Here is a 23,293-nt window from a genome sequence, read left to right as displayed (position 1 = left end):
GTAAAATTAAAAAAAATGAAGATTTAGTCTTTTATCTAAACACCTTTGATATGTATCTTGAGGGTATGTCTTTTTATCCATTTTTTCTCATACTACTCCTATTGCTTCTTTTGTCTTCATTCTTCATAATAGTAATGAATTTGAAGCATGTTGGTAATAAACTTTTGCAGGGAAGATGATCGACTATGTTAAATGCTTGGAATGTGGGACAGAGAAGTCCAGAGAAGATACATTTTTGGACATTCCTCTACCAGTTCGGCCTTTTGGAAGTGCGGTAGCATATGGGAGTGTTGTAAGTATTTGGAGGATAACTAAATGCCACTAATTTATTTATTATTCTGGAATGTGTTAGATTCAAACTTAAATGAAACGTACCATTTCGTTTTTAATGAAGTTATATAATGTTGTTATAAGCATCATTAAAAAATGACATTTCTTTGAAGCTCTGTTTAGGAATAATTATAAAAGAAAAGTCAGTTAAAATTTAATCCATTTGTATTTATTCAAATATTATTACCTTGTTTCCTGAAACTCCTCAAATTTAAAACGAACATAAATACTGACGGATTTACCAGTGATTTTCGAATTTGAGAAGTATTCAAGTTGGTGATGTTGTACCACTTACTTTTGATTCAGTCAGCTTTTATGAAATGAATGAGTTCCAGTTGATTGGAACAATGAAGTCTTGTGTCTATTTTGGACTTATTATTATTATTATTATTATCATCATCATCATCATCATCATCATCATTTCACTCTGCCTGAATGGTCTTAACCGTCATTTACAAGGAAGTGTGTGGTTTACAGTATGATACTTTCTCCTGTCATGTAACTCAGTTCTCTACTGTCGGATTTCTGAGTTTTATGAACTGGACTTAAAAGCCCTTGTAACACACATCACACCCACTCTGCTATACTTGGTGCTATTGTAAACTTTCAATGAATGTAAATTCAGACTCTTATTATTAATACAAGTGAAGTTCTGCTTTACTATAATGATTAAGTATTGGTGTCTTAAGGAGAGGCAGAGGTGAATATTTCAAAATCCACAAAATTTATCCGATTTGTTTGAAATTGATCATGGATACTAAGTATGTTATTAGTAATGGACATACCAAGTTTCAACTTTCTAAGTACAATAGTTCTGTAAGTATTAATAATTTTATAAAACCTTATATCGTTTGATATAAAATGCTCCATGCACCATATTGTAAGAAATTTTCAATATTTCTTTTTATTTATATGTTCAGAGAAGGTATATAAATAATGATAAGTATTAGTTTATTATGGGAATAATATAGTAATACAGTTATCTTGGTTTTAATTTCATACTTTTAAGGGCACAAAATCAAAAACTAACATCGGAATATGAAAATAAAGATAATAAAAATGGAAAAAACCTAATTTTCATTTTTTCTTCAGTTTTGTTCGAAAATTTCACCTCTGCCTCCCCTCAATAGTTTAAAACTTTTAAAAAATGAGCTGTTATTAAGAAGACTTTTACAAATCCGTAAAAAGTTCTAAAAGTACATGTGCAGTACAAATGTTGGAGGAGAATTTGATCCTATAAGTTTTCCTTTTATAAAAAAAAATCGTCTGAAAATTAAATAAAATAATGTTATATCAACAAAGAACTAGATAAAAAAAGAGATAGAAATTATAAAAATTATAAAGACTACACCATTTGTCAGCAACAATGACAAGAGAGGAAGTTGAAATGGAGGTAAATACTAAAGGGATGGGTAATCTTGCATCCTTGCAAGGGGTCTCAGAAATGTTAGAAAAATATGTCGGCTGCAAGACATTTAGCAACATGTCTCATTCTCGGAGACACTATCCCACTGAAAGCACTTAGATGATTCGAAAAGGAGAAAAGACACTAACTACTGCAGCACTTAAGGGAGAGCCTCATCAGTTTTGTAAGATATAATTCTTCTATCCAAGTTTATTGCTGAGACAAACATGATTTTTAGGCGGCTCTGGATGGATTGTTGGACTATTACTGGTATAGAAAGATGTCTGTATGCTCTCTTGAAACAGCTGAATAACATAACATTGTACCATGGCTTTTCTCGGCAAGTGGCAACCTTTGCAGCCAGAGCAAGAATTGAACATTTTGTCTGTCAGTCTACATGTTCAGATTTCATTGTATTAACTGATCAGTTGTGTGTGTATTAATTGAATCAGTTAAAATTATCGTGTAGCGAGGCAAACATAACTGCTTTGTAAAGTATGTGTAGCACAAAATCTATATGGTGCAGTAAACTCTAAAACTATGATTAACAGGTCATTAGTGTAAACTGATGTTCTTATCTTCTTGCTTTAGAAAGATGAAAGCTATAATCCTGTAAGAGTAACTTCCACACAAACCCCTCCTTAATAGCTTTCTTCTTTGAAAATGCAGCATAAAGGTACGGTCACAAGTCGCTACTTTTGCAGTGCTGCAGTACAAAAACTGCACAACTCTTGTACTGCTACGTGTGAACAACGGTGCAACCCGAAATGTAGCGGCTGCCGAACCTGCTACTTTTCCATGCTGCGCGCAGCTTAAAAGTAGCGACGTGTGAACAGGGTTCTCAGGGTTGCAGCCGCAGCCGCAGCATTTTTTATATCGGTTTTGTTGAAACTTTTGCTGCGGTTGCAACCAGTGTTACCACCCAAATGTGCCAATGATACTTTTGTTTGGATATATTTTAATGTTAAATGTGATGAAAATAAATTATATGTAACAGTTATTAAATACACAACACAGTCTGAGCATAATTGCTGACGATATATTTCATTTTTTAAATTTTCCTTAGCGTAGTTCCAAACAGGAGGGTTGCCAACATTGATTACGTGAATATGCTGTTGGTTATCATTTAAGTATATAGGCGTTTTTAAAAGCTTTATACTAAAAATAATGTCAATTTCTGAATACTAGATACGACAGAAAAGCAAATTAATAGATAAGGAAGCTTTCGCATGAGTTTCTTAATAATGCGAACATAACCACAAAATGCATATTGAGAAGTCAACACGGAGATGGAAACCTGCAGCATAACTTTGGCTGCAAAAGTAGCGCCTTATGTGTTAACAGACTCGCAACCTCCAGTTGCAACTTTTGCTGCATTCGGGTTGCGCAGCACGAAAAGTAGCATGCAGCGCGCTACTTTTGGCTTACGTGTGAACACGACACGCAACTTTTGCAGCTGCAGTACAAAAGTAGCGATGTGTGACTGTACCTTAAGCGACCATTTACTTTTAACAAACTATGGAAAGAACTATCTGATTGTTCACTACATGTACTCTAGTATCAGTATTTTAATACTGTAATCTGTTTCAAACGATAGCTTATATGCTTGTTACTGAAAGATGCTTTTCTTTTTAGGAAGAAGCATTGAGAGCATTTGTTCAACCAGAGACTCTCGAAGGCAACAATCAGTATCATTGTGAAAAGTGCAACAAGAAATGTGATGCTCATAAAGGACTGAAATTTTCAAAGTTTCCATACCTTCTCACTCTACATCTGAAGCGTTTTGACTTTGATTACACAACTCTACATCGAATTAAACTCAATGACAAGTGAGTACATCATTTCAATTATAATGAAAAACACTTGAATCTTATTTTGAAGGAGACTTTTGGAAACCTGCTTTATATATCTGACATTAATCGATTTTACAAACAAAATTTTAATTATTTCATATAGCAGCCTTTGATAGGTGGTAAAAAAATTGAAGTAGTCTAAATGAGGCATGTCTTGTTTCACATTTTCTAGCATATAGCTTTCATTATTTTGCCTTAACACTAAGCGTTAAAATAAGTATGAGTTTCAAATCTTCTAACATATTTAATTTATTGATTCTAGTTCACGTTAACACTTTGTTTGTTAAAAACATAAAATTGTTTAGTCACATGTTAAAAAGTGTTAAAATTTTTAAACAGACAGACGGCCCGTTTCGACGTGATGTTGCGTCTTCATCAGTGTCTCCTGAACCATTGGTGATCTTGAATTCTGCGATTTGCATTTGTCAGTTGTAGGGGTGGGGGTGTGTTGCTCTTATGGTGGGGGCTTGTTGTTTATGTGTTATGATGTATCATGACATCGAATAATGTGTGGGTATTGAACTGTAATTGTGTATTAAGTATATGTTGTGGGTATGTTATTGTATGTTTATATATTTCCGATTGTTCTAAGAAGTTTAACTGTGAACTTTTTGGTGTGATGTGTAAAATTTCCATATCTGTTTCTATATTATTGTAGTCATGATTATTGTTGATAATATGTTCTGCGTAATTTGATGTGATGTTGGGTTTGGTTATAGCTTTAATATGTTCATTATATCTTGTTGAAAGGATCTTCCTGTTTGTCCTATGTAAAAATGTGGCAACTTTCATACAAGATATAATGAACATATTAAAGCTATAACCAAACCCTACATCACATCAAATTACGCAGAACACATTATCAACAATAATCATGACTACAATAATATAGAAACAGATATGGAAATTTTACACATCACACCAAAAAGTTCACAGTTAAACATCTTAAAACAATACGAAATATATAAACATACAATAACATACCCACAACATATACTTAATACACAATTACAGTTCAATACCCACACATTATTCGATGTCATGATACGCCATAACACATAAAAAACAAGCTCCCACCTTAAGAGCAACACACCCCCACCCCTACAACTGACAAATGCACATCACAGAATTCAAGATCACCAGTAGTTCAGGAGACACTGATGAAGACGCAACATCGCATCGAAACGGGCCGTCTGTCCAAGATATATAACCTTTTTTAAAAATTTTAACACTTTTTAACGTGTGACTAAACAATTTTACGTTTTTAATATTTAATTTGTTTATATTGGTGTTCGCATTTTGACTTGCATTTCCTCTCGCGACCTCTAGGTTATGTTAAAGAATGGATAACTGAAGTTATAAACTTGCTTGTTGCAGGGTTGTTTTCCCAGAAATTCTCAATTTGAACAGTGTCATAGCATATTCAGGTAATAAGGAAGATGATGGCGCTCCTGAAGAATCTATTGTAAAATGTGATGATAGCAGTACAACTGATAGTGGCTCTGCATTAGATGATGAAAGTTGCCAAGGAACTGAAACTGCCCTCAGTACACAAGATACAGATTATCAGGTATGTTGTAGCATGGCTGTTGAATTTTGTATAGTGACTACACAGAGTGAAATGAAACCTATGCATTTTGTTCCTTTGCTCGTGAATTTCGATAAAAAATACACTTAGAATCAACTTTGAGTTGTCTTCGATGATCTAGCTGTTGAATATGAGTTTTCGGGTTCAAACCCGGTCAAGGAGATGTTAGGTAGTGGTGCAGTGAAAATGGGTAGAAAGTATAGATAGATAGATAGATTTATTCGTTCCATAATATTCTTACATTTGCTTTATAGCATAGAATAAAGAACATGTCCATTTCTTACGTTTAAATATAAATGCAATACATATAAAATGCAAATATGAAATATGTACAGAATTAATACCTTAATAACAATAATATTTTATACAATGTAATACGTTTACCATTTAATAGTATTAAAATATTTACACAGTACTGTGAAATGTCAAGAATTCATCTACAGAATAGAAAGTGTGAGATATTAAGTAATTTTTTTAGTTTTACCGTAAATAATGCAGGGTTTTGGCTATGATTCTTAATGTCTTCAGGAAGACTATTGAACATTTTTATCGCCATGTAATGTACTCCCCTTTGATAGCATGATAAATTTGATGATGGCGTATGAAATCATTCTTTCTGCGGGTATTTGTACTATGTATGGCTGAGTTAGGTAGAAAATTTTCTTTATTACATAAGAGGAAATTTATTATAGAGTATATGTATTGATTTGTTAAGGTTAGAATCTCTAATTTTTTTTAAAATAATCTACATGATTCTCTAGCCTTTGCTCCAACTATTATTCTAATGGCTCTTTTTTGTAATAAGAATATATTTTTACTATCTGCAGAATTTCCCCAAAATATTATTCCGTAGGACATAATGGAATGAAAATAGGCAAAATATATTGTCTTTAAGATACTGCTGTTTAGAAATTGTTGTAACGACCTAATTGCTGAGCTAAGTTTGGGGGTTATTTCTTTGATTTTTCCAAGATACGTACAAGGCACAATTAAATCAATATTATTTCGTACTTAAGTTTTCTGCTGTTATATATTTGTCACCACTTCACTCCCGATATTTTTTTTTGTAGTTACCACGTAATTCCCCCCCCTTCCCTTTCAAATTTTTGTTTACTTATTTTAGGAAAAAAGGGGGGAAAAATTAGTCGAATAAATTCAATATAGTGATCTGTCAGGAAATATGTTTCAAAGAGAGAAAGTACTTAAATATCATGAATTAACATAAAGCATTTTTTTATTTAGGAGGACGATGAAGGCATTGATATGAGTAATGGACCAAATCACCATGAAAATGAGAAGAATAGAAGACACACAATGGAAAAGGGGCCGTATATGTATGAATTATTCTCCATCATGATTCACTCAGGAAGTGCTTCAGGTGGACATTATTATGCTTATATCAAAGAATTCAAGAAGGGAGAATGGTTCTGCTTCAACGATCAATCAGTGAGTCGGGTGAGTGACTTTGTAACTTCATTATTATTTGAACATTTATAATACTTGTGTTTCCTTATGAATGTGAATTTTGCTGTCGAAAGAAAAGCACATGATTCATTGCCTTTTCTCACTCGACTGATCTATTTTTACTTGTATTTCAGTGCTTATAAACAGATGCCAAGTAATAACATTCTTACGTTATTCTTTAGTAGTTATTATTAGATATTAAATTATATTAGTCTTATAGACGAGGTTTCTTTCCAGTTTCTGCATTTGAAAAATGGAAGGTTGTTTTAAAATTGCGTATTAAGAAAAAATACATAAATTGAGTCAATTCTTATATGTTGTACACTAAATAATGCCACAGGCATAGTCATTTCTCCCGCAGTCTTTGGCTTCAACCCCCATAATGTCATTTAGTTAATTCGTGTACATAATTTCGTAAATAGAATATTTAGACTGTAAGTAAACTTGAAATTTTATACGATTTCTGGAACCATAGTTAACAATGAATTAATTGTCTGTGAATTCATCAACAAAAATATCTCAAAAAACTAAATCCAACAGAAGTCATTGTAAAACTAGGGGTCGTCTTAAATTCGAGTTCGTCTTATATTCGGATAAATACAGTAATACCCCATTTTCCGAGCTTTTATCAAATTTAGTATAATGCAGTTTTTATTATATGTAGCTTACAATAAAGTGAAACTGGAAAAGATCGAGAAGTATAGGACAGAGAGAAAGTGTATAAGCAGATGTATGGAATAAAATATAAGTATTTATAGGAAGTGAGAATAGTGACAATGGATTAGGTGGAAGCAGAATAGTGAGAAAATGAAAGTGAGCGCAAATAAGAATGAGGGAAAATAGTGAGTAAGGGTTAAGAGAAGTGAACAAGTGACAGCATAAAATTAGTACTAACATTTAACGTTGGAACAGTAAATGAATAAAAGGTCAAAGAATAAATAGGTCAAATAATCCAATATGATAATTTATAGAGAAAAATTGAAATTGAGATTTTAGTGAATAGTAGTTAGAGGAAAAGGGAGGTCTGAAAGAAGTATATAATATTAGATCTATTAGGATTAATGAACAAATAGAGAATAGCAAATGAAATGTAGGAGAAATACTGAAGGGGAGATTGACCAAGTAACAAAAAAGGTGCATAGTGTAATTGGGAATATCTGTGTAGACGTGTACTGCAAATAATGTGTTATTGTAATAATATGTTAATGGTGGCACCGGATACAGAAATGTGAGGTACACCATTACATGTAAAGAAGTGCTGGGACGAAATATATCATATATCATATATGTACCTTACTCACTGTTTTCAATTTTAATACACAAATTACCTCTTACACACACTATTTTAAAAGAACAAAAATATGAACTGAATAATTCTCTTTTCAATTTACTCTTTTTATTAAAAAAATTATATCTCACAATAAAATTACAAAAAAAAAATAGTGCTGATTTGAGAAAAAATTGTGCTAGGACATCTGAAAAAATTGCAGGTTCTTTCATGTACTAGATGCTGAAAAAATGGGTTATGAAACGAGGCAAATTTAATATTACAGAGATAGTATGCTCCAAACTCCATCAAATAAATAATAATAATAATAACAATAATAATAATAAAAAATCAAATGAGGGCACATTATTAGTTGAATAACAAGAGCATAGGCTTTCCATGCTGATAACCCAGATTCTATTTCTATTGGGTCCAATTGGTTTTGTAGTTGACAAAGACAGTGCATTGTGGTAGGTTTTTCTGGGGTACTCCCATTTCTCCTACTGACATTCCACCATTGCTCCATTAATTATCATTATGATGCGATGCTATGTAGTTCATCTCCAAAGGTACGCTAAGGGCAAATGCTTAGCAGCTAAAAGAACTACATTTTTGGCACGTAACTCACAGATGGGGGTGCTTGAGCACAGCAAAAGAAAAATAAACTTAATAAAGGTTTAAACAAATTAGAGAATAAGTTAATAAATAGATAAATAGTATGTACAGATTATTTTTACTTCCTCATTGAAGAAAATATTTTGATGCTGCAAAAAAAAATTATTTCAATATTTGCACGGAAATATGTGTTTTTAGCATCCTTGATATCGAAAAAATAGTTTTGGCATACTGTCTGTTGTGTACAGTGTCTATTCTTTCTCGTCATTTCTTCATGCTGTTTTATCTATAGGATACATTTCTAACTTCACATGCAAAAATTTTTAAGTTTTTGGTGAATGCAATAGAATCCTAAAATCTGTAATTCTTTCTGTTAATACCCTATATGGAAGATATGGAGTTAAGGAATTTTTTAGTTTGACATATCCAGTACTGAACCAAATACATATTCACAAAGTTTTTTAATGTTTCCCTCCCAGATTACCTATGATGACATCAGAAAAACGTATGGTGGAGGACCAATGAGAGGATACTATTCTGGTGCTTATAGTTCCAGTACAAATGCTTATATGTTAATGTATCGCCAGATAGATAAACAGAGAAACTGTGAAGCAATGACAGTTGATGAATTTCCTCCACATATCAAGGTTAGTATGAAGCAAACACAGCAAAAATATACCTAAGAGATCTCGGTGTTTATTCCTCTTTGTATTGACTACTGAAATCGCTACTGATTCTGCGATTTTAGACGTTTGTTGCAAATGAGATGGCTCTAGGGTGTCCAGTCCATAATAAAGATTTTCCCCTTGACCATGGTATTAAAGTTAATCCGTCAGAATGGCTGATACCAATAGGCTCCAGAATTTTAGGAGAATCTGCCGAGATCAAAGCACGCCTTAAGTATATTTCACTTGTTTACAGGATTTACTGCAGAAAATGCAGAAACGTGAAGAAAGTGATCGAATTCAGAGAGAAAAAGAAATGGATATGTGCAAAATAAAACTGTATGCACATCACCCTACACAGAACCAACTTGTGGAATCAAAACTGTATTGTTTGAATCACGTTACCTTGCAAGAGGCCACTGAACTTGCATATAAGGTAAGGTATATTTTGATATAAAAAAGGCAATTGCTACTTTTTAGTATGTTCATGAGAAAACTCTTATAATAATGGTTTATGTTCATTGTTAAAAAGAAATAGTCATATTATATTACAGTAAAACTTGTATGTAATGAAATTTCGCAGGGTCATCATTTATTTCCGTCAAACACATGTTTCCGTTAAATACAGGTAGGGCCTAATTACTACTTAATTATAATTTTAAATTCTTGTCAAGCATTTTTTACTCTTAGTGCTCAAACTCCTGATGCACTAATTACAATTATTGATTATATGTATATCCCTAAATACATAACGACCTAGTAAATTCATTCATTCATTCATTCATAGTGTTTTGTCCAAGGGCAGATGCAGATCTTTCACTGCAAACCCAGCATTCTCCAGTCTTTCCTATTTTCTGCCTTCCTCTTAGTCTCCGCATATGATCCATATCTTAATGTCGTCTGTTATCTGATATCTTCTTCTGCCCTGAACTCTTCTCCCATTCACAATTCCTTCCAGTTCATCCTTCAGTAGGCAATTTCTTCTCACCTAGTGACCTAGCCAATTCCTTTTCGTCTTTCTCATCAGTTTCAGCATCATTCTTTCTTCTCCCACTCTTTCCAACACAGCTTCGTTTCTTATTCTGTCTGTCATTTCACATGCTCCATTCTTCTCCATATCCACATTTCGAATGCTTCTAGTCGCTTCTTTTAATTTCGTTGTAATGTCCATGTGTCTGTTCCTACAATGCCACACTCCACACAAAGCACTTCACTAGTATCTTCTTTAGTTCTTTCTCCAGAGGTCTGCAGTGCTGTTGAAATGTAACACACCCTAAACACTGCAGGAATAAACTGAATTTAAAAGAATATACACAGTGTACTACATAAATCTACGATTTGTTAACAAAATAATGCAAAGAAAAATAAATTTAAAAGTCTGCTTTGAAATATCCACCTTTACTAGAAGCACATGCCACAACTCTCTTAACAGACACAGTATACTAGTCTCAGTGGCAATACAGTTTTATCACAGACAAGCAGGGGAGTAGCAAACCAAACCAATCTTTCCACGTGATAACTTGAGTTCATATTCCAGTGGGTCCAGATGGAATTTGTAGTGGACATACATGATGCTCATTTGTATAGTACAGCCATCCAATCTCGAGCTCTGACGTTTCACGAGGAGGAAGAGTAAGGCATGATCTCCCTCCCCTTAGCCATCACTTGTTCATTCATCGTTAAGAATTTGGGTATCCTTTCCCTCTTACTTCCCCCTTTGCTGTGTATTGAGGGATGCATTTTATTTGACTTAATCTTTGCTGAATAGGGTGCTTAGGAAAATATTTGGGGCTAAGCGGGATGAAGTTACAGGAGAATGGAGAAAGTTACACAACACAGAACTGCACGCATTGTATTCTTCACCTGACATAATTAGGAACATTAAATCCAGACGTTTGAGATGGGCAGGGCATGTAGCACGTATGGGCGAATCCAGAAATGCATATAGAGTGTTAGTTGGGAGGCCAGAGGGGAAAAGACCTTTAGGGATGCCGAGACGTAGATGGGAAGATAATATTAAAATGGATTTGAGAGAGGTGGGATATGATAGAGAATGGATTAATCTTGCTCAGGATAAGGACCAATGGCAGGCTTATGTGAGGGCGGCAATGAACCTCCAGGTTCCTTAAAAGCCAGTAAGTAAGTAATCTTTGCTGACCACTGATCTATAGTTATGGTGCATCACTCTTTCAGGAGAACACTTGTGGGAAGAACTCTTAGTCAAGTACCTGCAATTGGAAGGGGAAAATTACTTAAATTGTAGTGTACATTTTGAATTTAATCTTGAACGAGAATTAACCAGACCAAATTCACAATGCATACCAGCGTGCTTTTTTGCCATTTTCTATTTCTCGTATCACTTTTACTTTTTCTTTGATGTTAAAACTTTTCTTTTTGTAACCATTCTTAAGAGTCTGTTGTACTGCTGTAGCTGAAATGTATAGTATGTTATTGTGGACTATAAAGGATGGTGGTGTGAGTAGTAAACTTACCTGGACACTACTCCTGGTTCTTGGAATATTATATTCAAAATGAAGAATAGCAGTATTGTCATCGCAATAAAGTTCGATTCTAGTTTGGTATCTATATTTTATTTCTAATAACCACGCTAATTGGATTAATTTTTTCACTGTACATATTTTCCTTTAGATAATGAGATTTATAAGAAGTAGATTTGCACATTTATAACATGTTTCTTTGCTTTTACAGAACCTTCATTTGGAAGGAGTAGTTCCTTTGGAGAGATGCCGGTTAGTGAATTATGATAAATTACAAGACACCATTGAATGTAGTTTTGAAGGTCGGGATGAGGAACCAGTTGGAGAAATTCTCAATAGTGTTCGTGGAAATTATAAATATGACTTGCTCTTGGAAATTCGCAAGGAGGACGCTCAGTTTGAGACTTATCAACCAGGAGGTAAGTGTGACAGACATCGTGAAACCTATGACAAATGATATATGAATGTGTGTTTTTTTTTTTAAATGAAGTGAAAAATATGTTGTTATTATCTAATGCTGGGCTTTGGCAACGAAGCCATTAGCGTTCTTGCTTGCCAATATTTCTCTGTGGTGGATCCATCAGGTAGAACTTCACAGGTTATGAGATGATCTTCAGTCATTTCTTCTTCTTTGTTGCATAGAGAGCAATTTGGATTTGTGTAAATTCCTATTTTATTCAAGTGTTTGGCCAAATAATCGTGTTCTGTAAGCAGTCTGAATTTTGCTACTGCAGATTTACGTGGGATTTCTGGAATAATTTCTGGTTTTTTTATTAAAATGCTCCATTTTTTATCTTTGGCTTTGGTACATAGTGCTTGGTTTTGCTTGATTTTATATTTATTTTTAATTAGTCTTTTGAAGTGAAAAATATTAACAGGTAAATAATCCAGATCTGAAGACAAGACTATTGTTTGAGAAATTATGGATTATTCTGCAGGAGCTCTTTTAACATTAAGTATATCTTTGAGTTTCATCTCAGATCTCTTAATACTTCCTTCCAATAGCATTAGTAAAAAGTACAGCATTCTTTTGAATCTTATATTTTATAACATCGGAAATTGTAATCTAATTACAGTAAAACCCCATTAATCCAGACCAATTGAGACTGAGGATTAGCAAAAGTTAAGATTAACAGAAATAACAAAGCAGAATATTTCCTGAATCAAAACAACTACAGTATAATATGATATCATAATTAGCTTCCACAGTGGTGTAGAGCTGGACTTATATAACCTGATTAAAATGCTCTCTCAATTAATATCACTCAATAAAAGAATTGTATTCCAATGGATACCATACCATTGTGGAATCTTGGGAAACGAGAATGTGGATGCTTTAGCAAAGAAGGGCAGCAGTGCTACTTACAGACCTGTTACTAAATCTGCATATTACTCTGTGAAAAGATTTATTAAATCTACATACTGAGACTTCAACAAACAAAATTTGATAACACAATCACAAGGGAAAAAATGGAACTCTCTGCATCATAATCCACAGTTAATTCCCGATTTACCACGAAAATCGTCTGTAGCTGCGTTTAGATTGGCAACAGGCCATGATTGTTTGGCCAAACACCTGCATAGAATTGGAATATATCAGTCCCCTAACTGCCCGTTGTGCAACTCAAACCAAGAAATGGATTCGGAACACCTCAAAATCTGTGCTTCAGTGGCTGACCATGATAATATCTTTGAAAAATATTGGAGTGCAAGAGATCAAATGACTTTATTGTCAAATGCCTGGCATTAGAAAACAATAACAACAACAACATATAACCTGGATTCGATCCCTGGTGTACCCTCAATTTACAACTTGTGTTGGGCAAGCCTATGGTCCAGGTAACACAGGGGTTTTCTCTAGGAGTTCCAGTTCCTCTGTGTCATCCCAAAAGTTATTCACCATCATCTCATCACAGGTGTATCATAGACCAACCTCCTATGGTGCAACGTGGACAAAGACTCTGTCGATAAATTGGTGTGTGCTCCTGGCTTCATATGGGTGAATGACGAACAGTCAAGTGCCTGCCATTAGTAAAACAAAAATATCACAAACTACAGACGTGGACAAATTATTAGACTAAAACGTTTTTCTTAGGAACATAGTATTATAATGAATTTAAATACTATTATAGTCACATTCATGCCATGGTATGAAAGAAAAATTACACAACCTCGAGCGGGAATCGAACCTGCGACTTCCTGTTCTCCGGTCAGGCGCTCTACCACTGAGCTATCGAGTTCATCTCATGCCAAAGGCTTGGAATTATCCTTTCATACTGGCGACTCTGTTATAGAGAACTGTCCATAGTGTCTGATCTAGTCAGCACGGCTTATGGGTGTGAAGAAACTTTTTACAAATGTAATCTTCATCTTACAATGTTTGGTGACGTATATACGTCCACTGATGTGACATATTAATGAATTTAAATACTATTATAGTCACAATCATGCCATGGTATGAAAGAAAAATTACACAACCTCGAGCGGGAATCGAACCTGTGACTTCCTGTTCTAATTCGTTCTAATTGATCCTGTTATAATTTGTCATATCAACTATCAGTATAATTCAGAGTCTCTATTGTTGTAAATATGATCGTTTACATCTTCTGGTATATGATTCCAATGGTTAAGCATATTTTGTCTGCCTGTGTTGGTACTACTGGTGTTTTAATTATATACTGCAGAAGATATTCAACAGTCTGTTCTCCCATGGCCTGCAAGAAGACCGGACATGAACGAAATTGAAAATCTGTGATCTATACTGAAGAAGAAAGTGAACAAAAAGAGGCTCACAACAAAACATGGACTCATTTAAGCATTGTCTGATATCTGGTTAAATGATGCTGATATTCAAAGAAAGTGTCAAACTTTGGTTTCCAGCATCCCTGACAAAATCAACGTGTTAATAGAGAATAAGGGAACGTTCACAAAATATTAGTAACCTCCAGACTCAATTTTCTGTTCATTATTTCTGTGCAAAATACATTTTTGTTCATTATTTCCACCGATAAATACAGCTTTGTTGTGCATATAATTAATTTATGTCTAATAATTTGTCCACGTCTGTATTATACATAGATAATTTTCTTTATTTAGTTTAAAAATAACTGTTTCCTTTTATGTTTTGTGACACATCTCCTTCACTGTAAATTCATGCATATGCTTGATGTGGCAGTAATATGAAGAAATTTCCTTATTGTCATTTCGTTGAATAAAATCTTCCACACAATTTAGTTCCTAGAACTGCAATATGAGAAAACTCTAGTATTGCCTCATGTGAGTACAGTATTTATTTTATGCTCGACCATGCCGAAATGTAGTAATTATACACCTGGTAGCAGTCCTTTAATGCATGTCATTAAAGTACAGGTCTTCAGCCAATGATAACTCAGCTTACATGTGTTCAGCCAATGACAAGTCAGCTTTGTACCGTTATAAAACCGAAAATATCGATTATTCTCGGATATGCAATTGAAAGACAATTAGCGAAAAGTCACCGAGGCTGGAAATCCAATACTGTCGCAGAAGGTTATGTTCTGTTACTATAATAATTAGCGTTAATTGTAAATAATATTCAAATAAATTCAATTTGTCATCTCGTTTTTCAATGTCGAATTCAATAATCAAGGTTATAATATTATAATATTATCAAGTTTAATGGGACTATGTCAAGGTTAATGACATTATTGTTCCTCGGAAAAAATCAATACTTTCCCATCTGCGCACATCTCACAATTCACGACCTAGAACAAGATCACTTCCTATCTTGTCAGATACAAATAAAATGTATACATCTGAATACCGGTAATTTCAAGTTAGAAATATGGTCGAGCATAAAAAGTCGTATGAAACTCGCCTATAATGGTAATTAAGAAGCTCGTATGAAAATTGTGAAACTCGCTTGCTGGTTTCATAAATATCCATACTCGATTCTTAATTACTATCATTATAGGCTCGTTGCATAATGTACTATTAAAGTTTTCTGTATTCGATTTTATTTCTTTAAAACACCTCTCTGGATTGAATGGTATCTGGTTTAACGGGGTTTGGCTTAACAGGGTTTTACTATATTCATAATTCTGCTGTTTTTAATATTTAAGTTGGTCGAAATTGAACAGAAAATATGTGAAGATTAAATCATGAGTGACTGCCATTGTTACGGAATGTAGAATTCAAATGAAGCTTTTCTTAGCATAATTAATTGCAATGTGTTACTATGTATGAAGCATTCATAACTTAATATCTTATTTTATAGGCGTTGCAACAAAAGTGTTTGTCGTGGATGTTGAGAATGAGGAAGTGGATGGACCTACTATTGTGCGTGGAAATCTCTCGCAGACAGTAGCAGAATTTAAAGTCACATTAGCCAGAGCTCTTCATCTAGATGCAAAAACCATTAAAATTGTACTGGAAAAGTACAGCAACGAGCCAAGACTTCTGGATAATGATGAAAAAACATTAAAACTCGAAGGCTTTTATGGACCCAGCAAGGTAAGGTAATTCATATTAATAAAGTTAGCATATCTGTGGAAAAGTGAGTATCTCTGAATTTTTTCTGTATTTTACTGTTCATATTTCAGATTTTTGTGGCATCATGTTGTGATGAAGATCCAGATAAACCTTTCGTCATTTCAAAATTGCATAAAATTATTGATAGGTTTGAACATATTGTCTCTCTTCATATGGTGCTGCCAGATACTAGCAAAGGTAAGTTAAACATTTTGATCGAAGTGGTAATGTCATTATTGTAAACATTGTAACATGGGACATCATCGAGGTGATATATTACAAGTTAATCCTCAGAAGGTGGATTTGGTCACACAGGGTTAGTTACGTGGAATCTTAACAAAGCATCAAAATCTAAAGACTTGTTAAATAGTTTATCAATATATTTTCCTTACCTTTGTGTTGAATTCAAATTTGATCCAAACTTAGAATCTGCTAGTTTTGAGTAGAGTCCTTTTAGACTTTAAGGAAGAAATAATCTTTTTCCAGCCTGCAATTTGTTATAAATCATATACCGAGTTTTCTGTCTCTATCAGACTCATCATAGTAACTCTGCAGAAGGTTCAGTGAAGTCATCATATGATGAAAGAGTAATGGAACGGAGAAAAATTCTCTCCGGCGCCGGGATTTGAACCCAGGTTTTCAGTTTTATGTGCTGATGCTTTATCAACTAAGCCACACCAGATACCACCCCGGCGTCTGACAGAATCGTCTCAGATTAAGTTCCAACTCTTGGGTTCCCTCGAGTGCACCTCAGCATATGTGTGGACTTCGGTCCTACATTCATAGACATCTATGACGTAGTGCAGAGGGCGGCCACTAGAGAGAACCCAAGAGTTGGAACTTAATCTGAGACGATTCTGTCAGACGCTGGGGTGGTATCCGGTGTGGCTTAGTGGATAAAGCATCAGCACGTAGAGCTGAAAACCCGGGTTCAAATCCCTGCGCCGGAGAGAATTTTTCTCCATTCCATTACTCTTTCATCGTATGATGACGTAGAATATCTGCATGGAAATATCATATGTACTTCAGTACATTAAAAAAAAAAAAAAAAACAATATATATTAGTGAAGTCATGGTATGTTTAGTTGATTCTTCAGTGTGTGACAATTTACTAGGGAGGATCGGAAAGTAACACACAACAATTTCTTTACGGCATACTATTTTGGTTAGGACAGTCAAAGTTGTCAGATAGTTAGTTTGAATCTTGCGCTACAGACAGCAATGGCTCGATTAGGTGTCACCCTGGCGGAACAAACGGTAACTACTGAATAAAGATGGAGCGTGTGCTAGTATCGTCTACTTGTGAAGAGCAGCGAGGTGTAGTATGTTTTTCTGAGTAAAACAAAGAAGTCCGAGTGAAATCCACAGGGAAATGTTGGAGGTGTATGGTGCTGATTGTCTTGACCGTAGCAAACATCTCCAGATTGTGCAGGTTATTCGAAGAGGGCCGAGTAAATCTTACCGATGAAGCACGTTTGGGCTGACCAGTGGCACTGCAACTTCATCCAATATCAGAGACATTGAGACGGCAGTCAGTCACCCTACAGCCCAGACCTCGCACTGTCTGAGTTTCACCTCTTCGGACCAGTGAAAAACTCGTAGGAGGCCAACGCTTTGGTTTGGATGAAGATGTGAAATCAGTCATGCACAGGTGGTTATACACCCAGAAAACGGAGTTTTATGAACGAGGTGTACTGAATCTGGTGTCACGATGAAGGAAATGTGTCGAGAGACTTGGTTCCTGTGTTGAAGAATAGGTAAAACCTGTAGCTTTTTTCTGCATTATTTCATTTTGCTTAAATACTTTGCCACAAAAAAGTTGTTGTGCATTACTTTTCGAGATCCTCCCTCGTAGTTTGCATTGTGAATAGGATTTTAAACATAAACATAATGATATGACAGCTAGGAACCATTGCATTTACCTATTTTTGGTCGGTATTCTAAGTTTCAATTCAGACTCTGGTTATTTCAATCATTTGTGTTTTATTAACTGTATAGTGTTTTACCGGTATTTTATTAATGAATGTCAATACTGGTAAAAAGTCCTAAAGTGACATCATACCGATATTAAGAATTTGCGATATCCTTTATTGGTATTGAAAAATATAAAAAAAATACCGGTATTCATTGCTATATTCAATAGCGATACAGTCTGTGAAACAGATATTGTTATATGTTGTTATATTCATGGTTAATTTGTAATTGCTGTATAAAGGGTAAAGGTAGGTTACAAACTGGATTGCATCTAATCCACGATGAGCGTGCTTTCAATGATGAAAAAATTAATGATTACCGTATTTGCTCATATAATTTGCGCCACCGCATATTTTACACACCCTATTTTTTTAAGGATTATTTTGAACTTTAATTTTGCTCCGTGTATTTTCCGCACACATTTTACGTACAATTTTTTTTTTTTTTTCAGTGCAGTATGAATTTTCCTTCCCTAAATTCCATTCCCAATATTTCCATGCCACGACATTGTTCACTGACCAGAACCCAACTCTTAATTCTTTTTCAAGATTACCAGTGTCTTAGGTGACAAAAGTACTGCATTCTTAATTACTTTATGCTTGAATAAAACCCAGATCAAGAAGTCTAATTTTAAAAATTCGCATATTTTACGCACCCCAATTTTTCAAACAGCCAGAATATATTAAAAAGTGCGGAAATTACGCAAGCAAATACTGTATTACTATTACTATTTCTTTGTATGCACATAGTTCTTGAATGGCATGATTTCTTTGGGTAGGTAAAGAATTCAGACAAGTGTTAAGGCATTAAAATTAAAACTTGTAAACCTGTTTTTATTTTGTTTGGTATCAGTTCAAAATATCGAAGACTTTATACATCTCTCATACAAAATCAGCTGGGTATATCTTCAAGAATTGACCAGACTCTTGATGGGACTCTTGAGGGATTGCATTTGTGCATAGTTTGAACTGGAATTTTAATTGATGAAATTTACAGAGTTTTTCTCTTGAAATCTGCTTAGAAACGCTGGAGAAGTTAGCAATTCCTGCCCTGAACTTGGATGTAAACCACAACAGTAGCGGGAATTCAAAGTTGCCAGAAGAAAATGGTACAAATGAAGAAGTTGCGAGCAGTGAAGGTGCTTCGGCTCTTGTTGTGTCGTCTCCGGCCAGTGTTGCTAACCCATTGCGTGATAGTTCGCCTCAACCGCCTGGTGATACAGAGGATGAGGGCATTGGTGCCACCGGACATAGTGATCAGAGTGCCAGTGAGGACAGCAGTCTTACTGATAGTGATAGGACACTTGTAGGTGACGTCCCGGACGAATGTCTAGCTCAGCTGTCGAGTCCCAGCAATTCTCCCCCCGGTTCAGATCGCCACAACATATCTTCTCCAGAGGAAGGCAACACGAATACCTACCACTCATTCACCAAAGTGAGTTCATGCTTAAAAGACTTGTACGGCTTGTAGTATTGGCTTGATCGTTCAGATATATGAAATTAGCTGCATGTTAACATCTTCTTTTCAGGAACAAACAGAAAACTGGGATGATGAAGAAACAGATACTGCTGGAGCTACAACACGGGCTACCAACTACTACTTCAAAGCAGCTCCCTATACTGATAACGACAATCAGAGAAGTACTATCAACTTGTCAGTTTAATTTTTGTTTATGTTATAGTGGAGAAATGTGTTAGCAGATGTGGATTTACCAACAAACTACTGTCCGTCCGAGTGATTATGTTGCAGGGTCATCGAAATGGGGGAATTCACATGATAGTTACTTAACGGCCCCTTTTCTTTAATAGTTATTTACGTTACAAGACTGTTATTTTGAACTTAACATGCAAGCATGGAATTTAACTTAACGAGCGACAGTTTAGTTACCCATGCGAGCATGTTGAGTTCTTATAACGGTCGTGTATTGTACAACGTTTTATGGTATTTTGAATCCTATATCTTAAGAGAAAATAAATTAATAATTGTATTTTGCATGTTGTTGGAACAGAAATTATTGAGAATTTGTAGATGAAATAACAATTGAGAAACGTCTTAATCAGTTACTGTGATAGGGAAAATGTCTTAATCGGTTACTATGGTAGGAAAATAAAGCAAAAGTGTTTAACTTACTACAAATGGTTTTGTCTGAGATTAATTTGTAGAAATGGATTGCACTGAAATTCATATTGGTAGAAGCAGAAGAAGCAAGCCAAAGAGCTATACCAGGAAAATCATGAGATTGATATTATAAGGAGCTGTCACTATTTAATGAATGGCGAAAAAAGAAGGTGGTGAGTGAGATGTTAAATGAAACATTTGTGTAGCCCGTTAAGTGTAAAATAAGTGATACTAGCTCATTAAGTCGTACTTTATTTACATAGCTGCACCTTTGTTAAACAATCTTTACGATTCAAAATACCGTAATTTTTTTAAACATTTGTATAATATACGTGAACGTACAATTGCGTACATAGCTAAGACAGTCCAACCATTAGCCTTTACAGAGGGGCAGCAGAAATGGGTGGGGGAAACAGGGATGTGACATAACCACTCGGACAGACAGTAAGTAGGCTAGAGTGACAGATTTTAGTGGTGGCAATATTCTGGAAAAATGGAATTTGAAAGGCACGTTTTTATGTAAGCAGTAGTGAAAAGATTATTGTTATATCGAATTGCGGACATTGTCATTGTTCTAGCTTTCGTCAATGTCGATTGAATTTCTTTACAAATTGCATTTAACTAGCATTTTGTTGAAAGACCAGTTTTCCAAGAGAATTGTGATGGTGAACTGTCACACTGCATTTCCTGTTATGCATAGGACTTAAATCATGTGACAAAAAATTAGAATCCCCTACAAATATTCCGACAACATTTAAGCCTTAAACTAAGTCGCCATTTCGGTCTACAGGTTATAGATATAATCCTTTATATTGACACACAGACCATCAACTTATGTGTATTGTATCATATTATAACTGACTTTAATTAATATTGTATGTTGAAACAAGCTTTTTGTATCTTCATTTTGTTTATATCAATCATGGTTTACATTTCAGTGTTGAAGGTCTTGGTAGACAAGAGAATGCTTTTAGGAACCTTAAAAAAGGATCTGGAGCCTTACGTTGGAGTTCCTGTCGAGTACTTCAAAATCTACCGTCTGTATCCTGGTCAGCAGGAATTTGAATGTGCTCGCCTCACTGAGAGTTTAGGTTCTTATCGTGATGACGAAAAACTTACCATCAAACTTGGAAGAGCATTGAGGAAAGGTGAACATAGGGGAAAAGTGTACCAGCTGTTGCCTAACACTTCAGAGGTGAGTTGAGAGACCTTAATACACGTTATAAAGTTTGCTTGCTTTCTCAGTGTATCGACTAGTTGCTGTAGAAACATTAGGCAGTTCATCACTTTGGAGTAGCAGTCAGCATCTTACTCGTAACTACGAGGCGCATCCAGAAAGTAAGTTTCCCGATTTTTCCCCTTTGAAAGTAAATGTAATTAGCCGTGTCAATTGTGCATGCGTAACAGATCTATGACGTATCAATCATATGCCAGCCGGACAGGTCCCGCCTGGTGCCAGTAGCGTGGCAGCAGTGGTCCGAAATGGAAGCTCTTATTCCTTCTCCCGCCGCCGCATTGCGCCAATTAAAATTCATCGGCAGCTCTGTCAGGTCTATGGGCCGAACCTCATGAGTAAGCAGATGGTGCGTCGCTGGTGTAGGCAGTTTTCCGAAGGTCGTCAAAGTGTCCATGATGAAGAGCGCAGTGGGCGACTGTCCCTCATTAATGATGATCGTGTTGAGCTGATGCGGCAGTGCATCATGGAGAACTGTTGCTTCACGATTACGGAGCTGAGCAGCCATTTTCCGCAGATATCGCGATCCTTGTTGCATGAGATTGTTACTAAGCACCTGCTGTTCAAAAAAGTGTGTGCCAGGTGGATGCCGAAAAACCTGACACCCGAACACAAAATGCAACATTTAGGAGCAGCACTGACATTTCTGCAACGGTATCACGATGACGGCGACGAGTTCCTTGACAGGATTGTCACGGGCGATGAGACTTGGATTTCGCACTTCACCCCGGAAACCAAGCAGCAGTCAATGCATCGGCGGCATAGTGGATCTCCGGTCAGGACGAAATTCAAACAGACGCTGTCGGTACGGAAAGTGATGTGCACGGTGTTCTGGGACCGGAAGGGCATTCTGCTCATTGACTTCCTTCCAAGAGGTGAAACAGTGAACACTGACCGTTACTGTGAAACACTGCGAAAATTGCGACGTGCCATTCAAAACAAGAGGCGTGGAATGCTTACTGCAGGTGTTGTGCTCCTCCATGACAATGCTCGTCCACATACGGCTTGGCGCACAGCAGCTGTTTTGACGGAATTTGGCTGGGAGTTGTTTCATTATCCACCCTACAGTCCTGATCTTGCTCCCAGCGATTTTCACGTTTTCTTGCACCTCAAGAAATTCCTGTCCTCCGGTGAGCGTTTTGGCAATGACGAAGAGCTGAAGACGTCTGTCACACGCTGGTTCCATTCACAGGCGGCAGAGTTCTACGACAGAGGGATACAAAAGTTGATCCCACGATACGACAAGTGTCTCAATTCTGATGGTGCCTATGTTGAAAAATAGCTGAAACATTGCTGTACCTGTTGCCAATAAATGTTTTCCTGAAAGTGTGTGTGCTTTTTTTTTAAAAAATAGGGAAACTTACTTTCTGGATGCATCTCGTAGTAGGCCCAGTATCGAATCTTGGTTAGGACAAGTTATCTGATTGATATTTTTTCTGTTTTCCCCCTAACCCCTTAAGAGCAAATGCTGGGTAATTTTTGGCATGGCACCGTGGTTCATTTCGCCATCATCACCTTAATCTTCATCCATCCTGCCTAGTTCCATACTCCTATGAAGGTTAATCCCTATGCTATAGCCCTGACCCACTTATCAATCAATCAGTCAATCTTCTTAATGTATCCAGCTGTTTGCTGACAACATAAAGTCCACTATAGTCCACTGTAGTCTATTCAGTTGTTGTTTTTCACGAGAAATGAGGGGTATTTTGATCAGTGTTCATTATAGATGCCTGTTGCTAGTAGCTAGAGGTGGGGTGTAGTCAATATATACTG

The 23,293-nt window shown here is 35.6% G+C and overlaps 1 protein-coding gene across 6 annotated transcripts in view; it reads left to right on the top strand.

Annotated features, from left to right (window-relative positions):
* The window catches only part of Usp47 (ubiquitin specific protease 47), a 59,599-nt gene that overhangs the window by 24,051 nt on the left and 12,255 nt on the right, over positions 1-23,293 (top strand). For all 6 annotated transcript variants that reach the window (XM_069849179.1, XM_069849180.1, XM_069849181.1 and 3 more), the window contains 12 exons: positions 171-292; positions 3,371-3,564; positions 4,966-5,158; positions 6,419-6,631; positions 9,002-9,169; positions 9,444-9,623; positions 11,897-12,104; positions 15,941-16,176; positions 16,266-16,392; positions 19,190-19,602; positions 19,697-19,808; positions 21,225-21,481. In XM_069849179.1, the coding sequence (XP_069705280.1) occupies positions 171-292; positions 3,371-3,564; positions 4,966-5,158; positions 6,419-6,631; positions 9,002-9,169; positions 9,444-9,623; positions 11,897-12,104; positions 15,941-16,176; positions 16,266-16,392; positions 19,190-19,602; positions 19,697-19,808; positions 21,225-21,481 (2,423 nt within the window). The remainder of the gene's footprint in view (positions 1-170; positions 293-3,370; positions 3,565-4,965; positions 5,159-6,418; positions 6,632-9,001; positions 9,170-9,443; positions 9,624-11,896; positions 12,105-15,940; positions 16,177-16,265; positions 16,393-19,189; positions 19,603-19,696; positions 19,809-21,224; positions 21,482-23,293) is intronic.

The sequence above is a fragment of the Periplaneta americana genome, chromosome 16 (assembly GCF_040183065.1).
Source record: "Periplaneta americana isolate PAMFEO1 chromosome 16, P.americana_PAMFEO1_priV1, whole genome shotgun sequence".
Lineage (NCBI taxonomy): Eukaryota > Metazoa > Arthropoda > Insecta > Blattodea > Blattidae > Periplaneta > Periplaneta americana.
The sequence above is the reverse complement of the archived record's forward strand: the minus strand, read 5'-3'. Positions and strand labels throughout refer to the sequence as shown.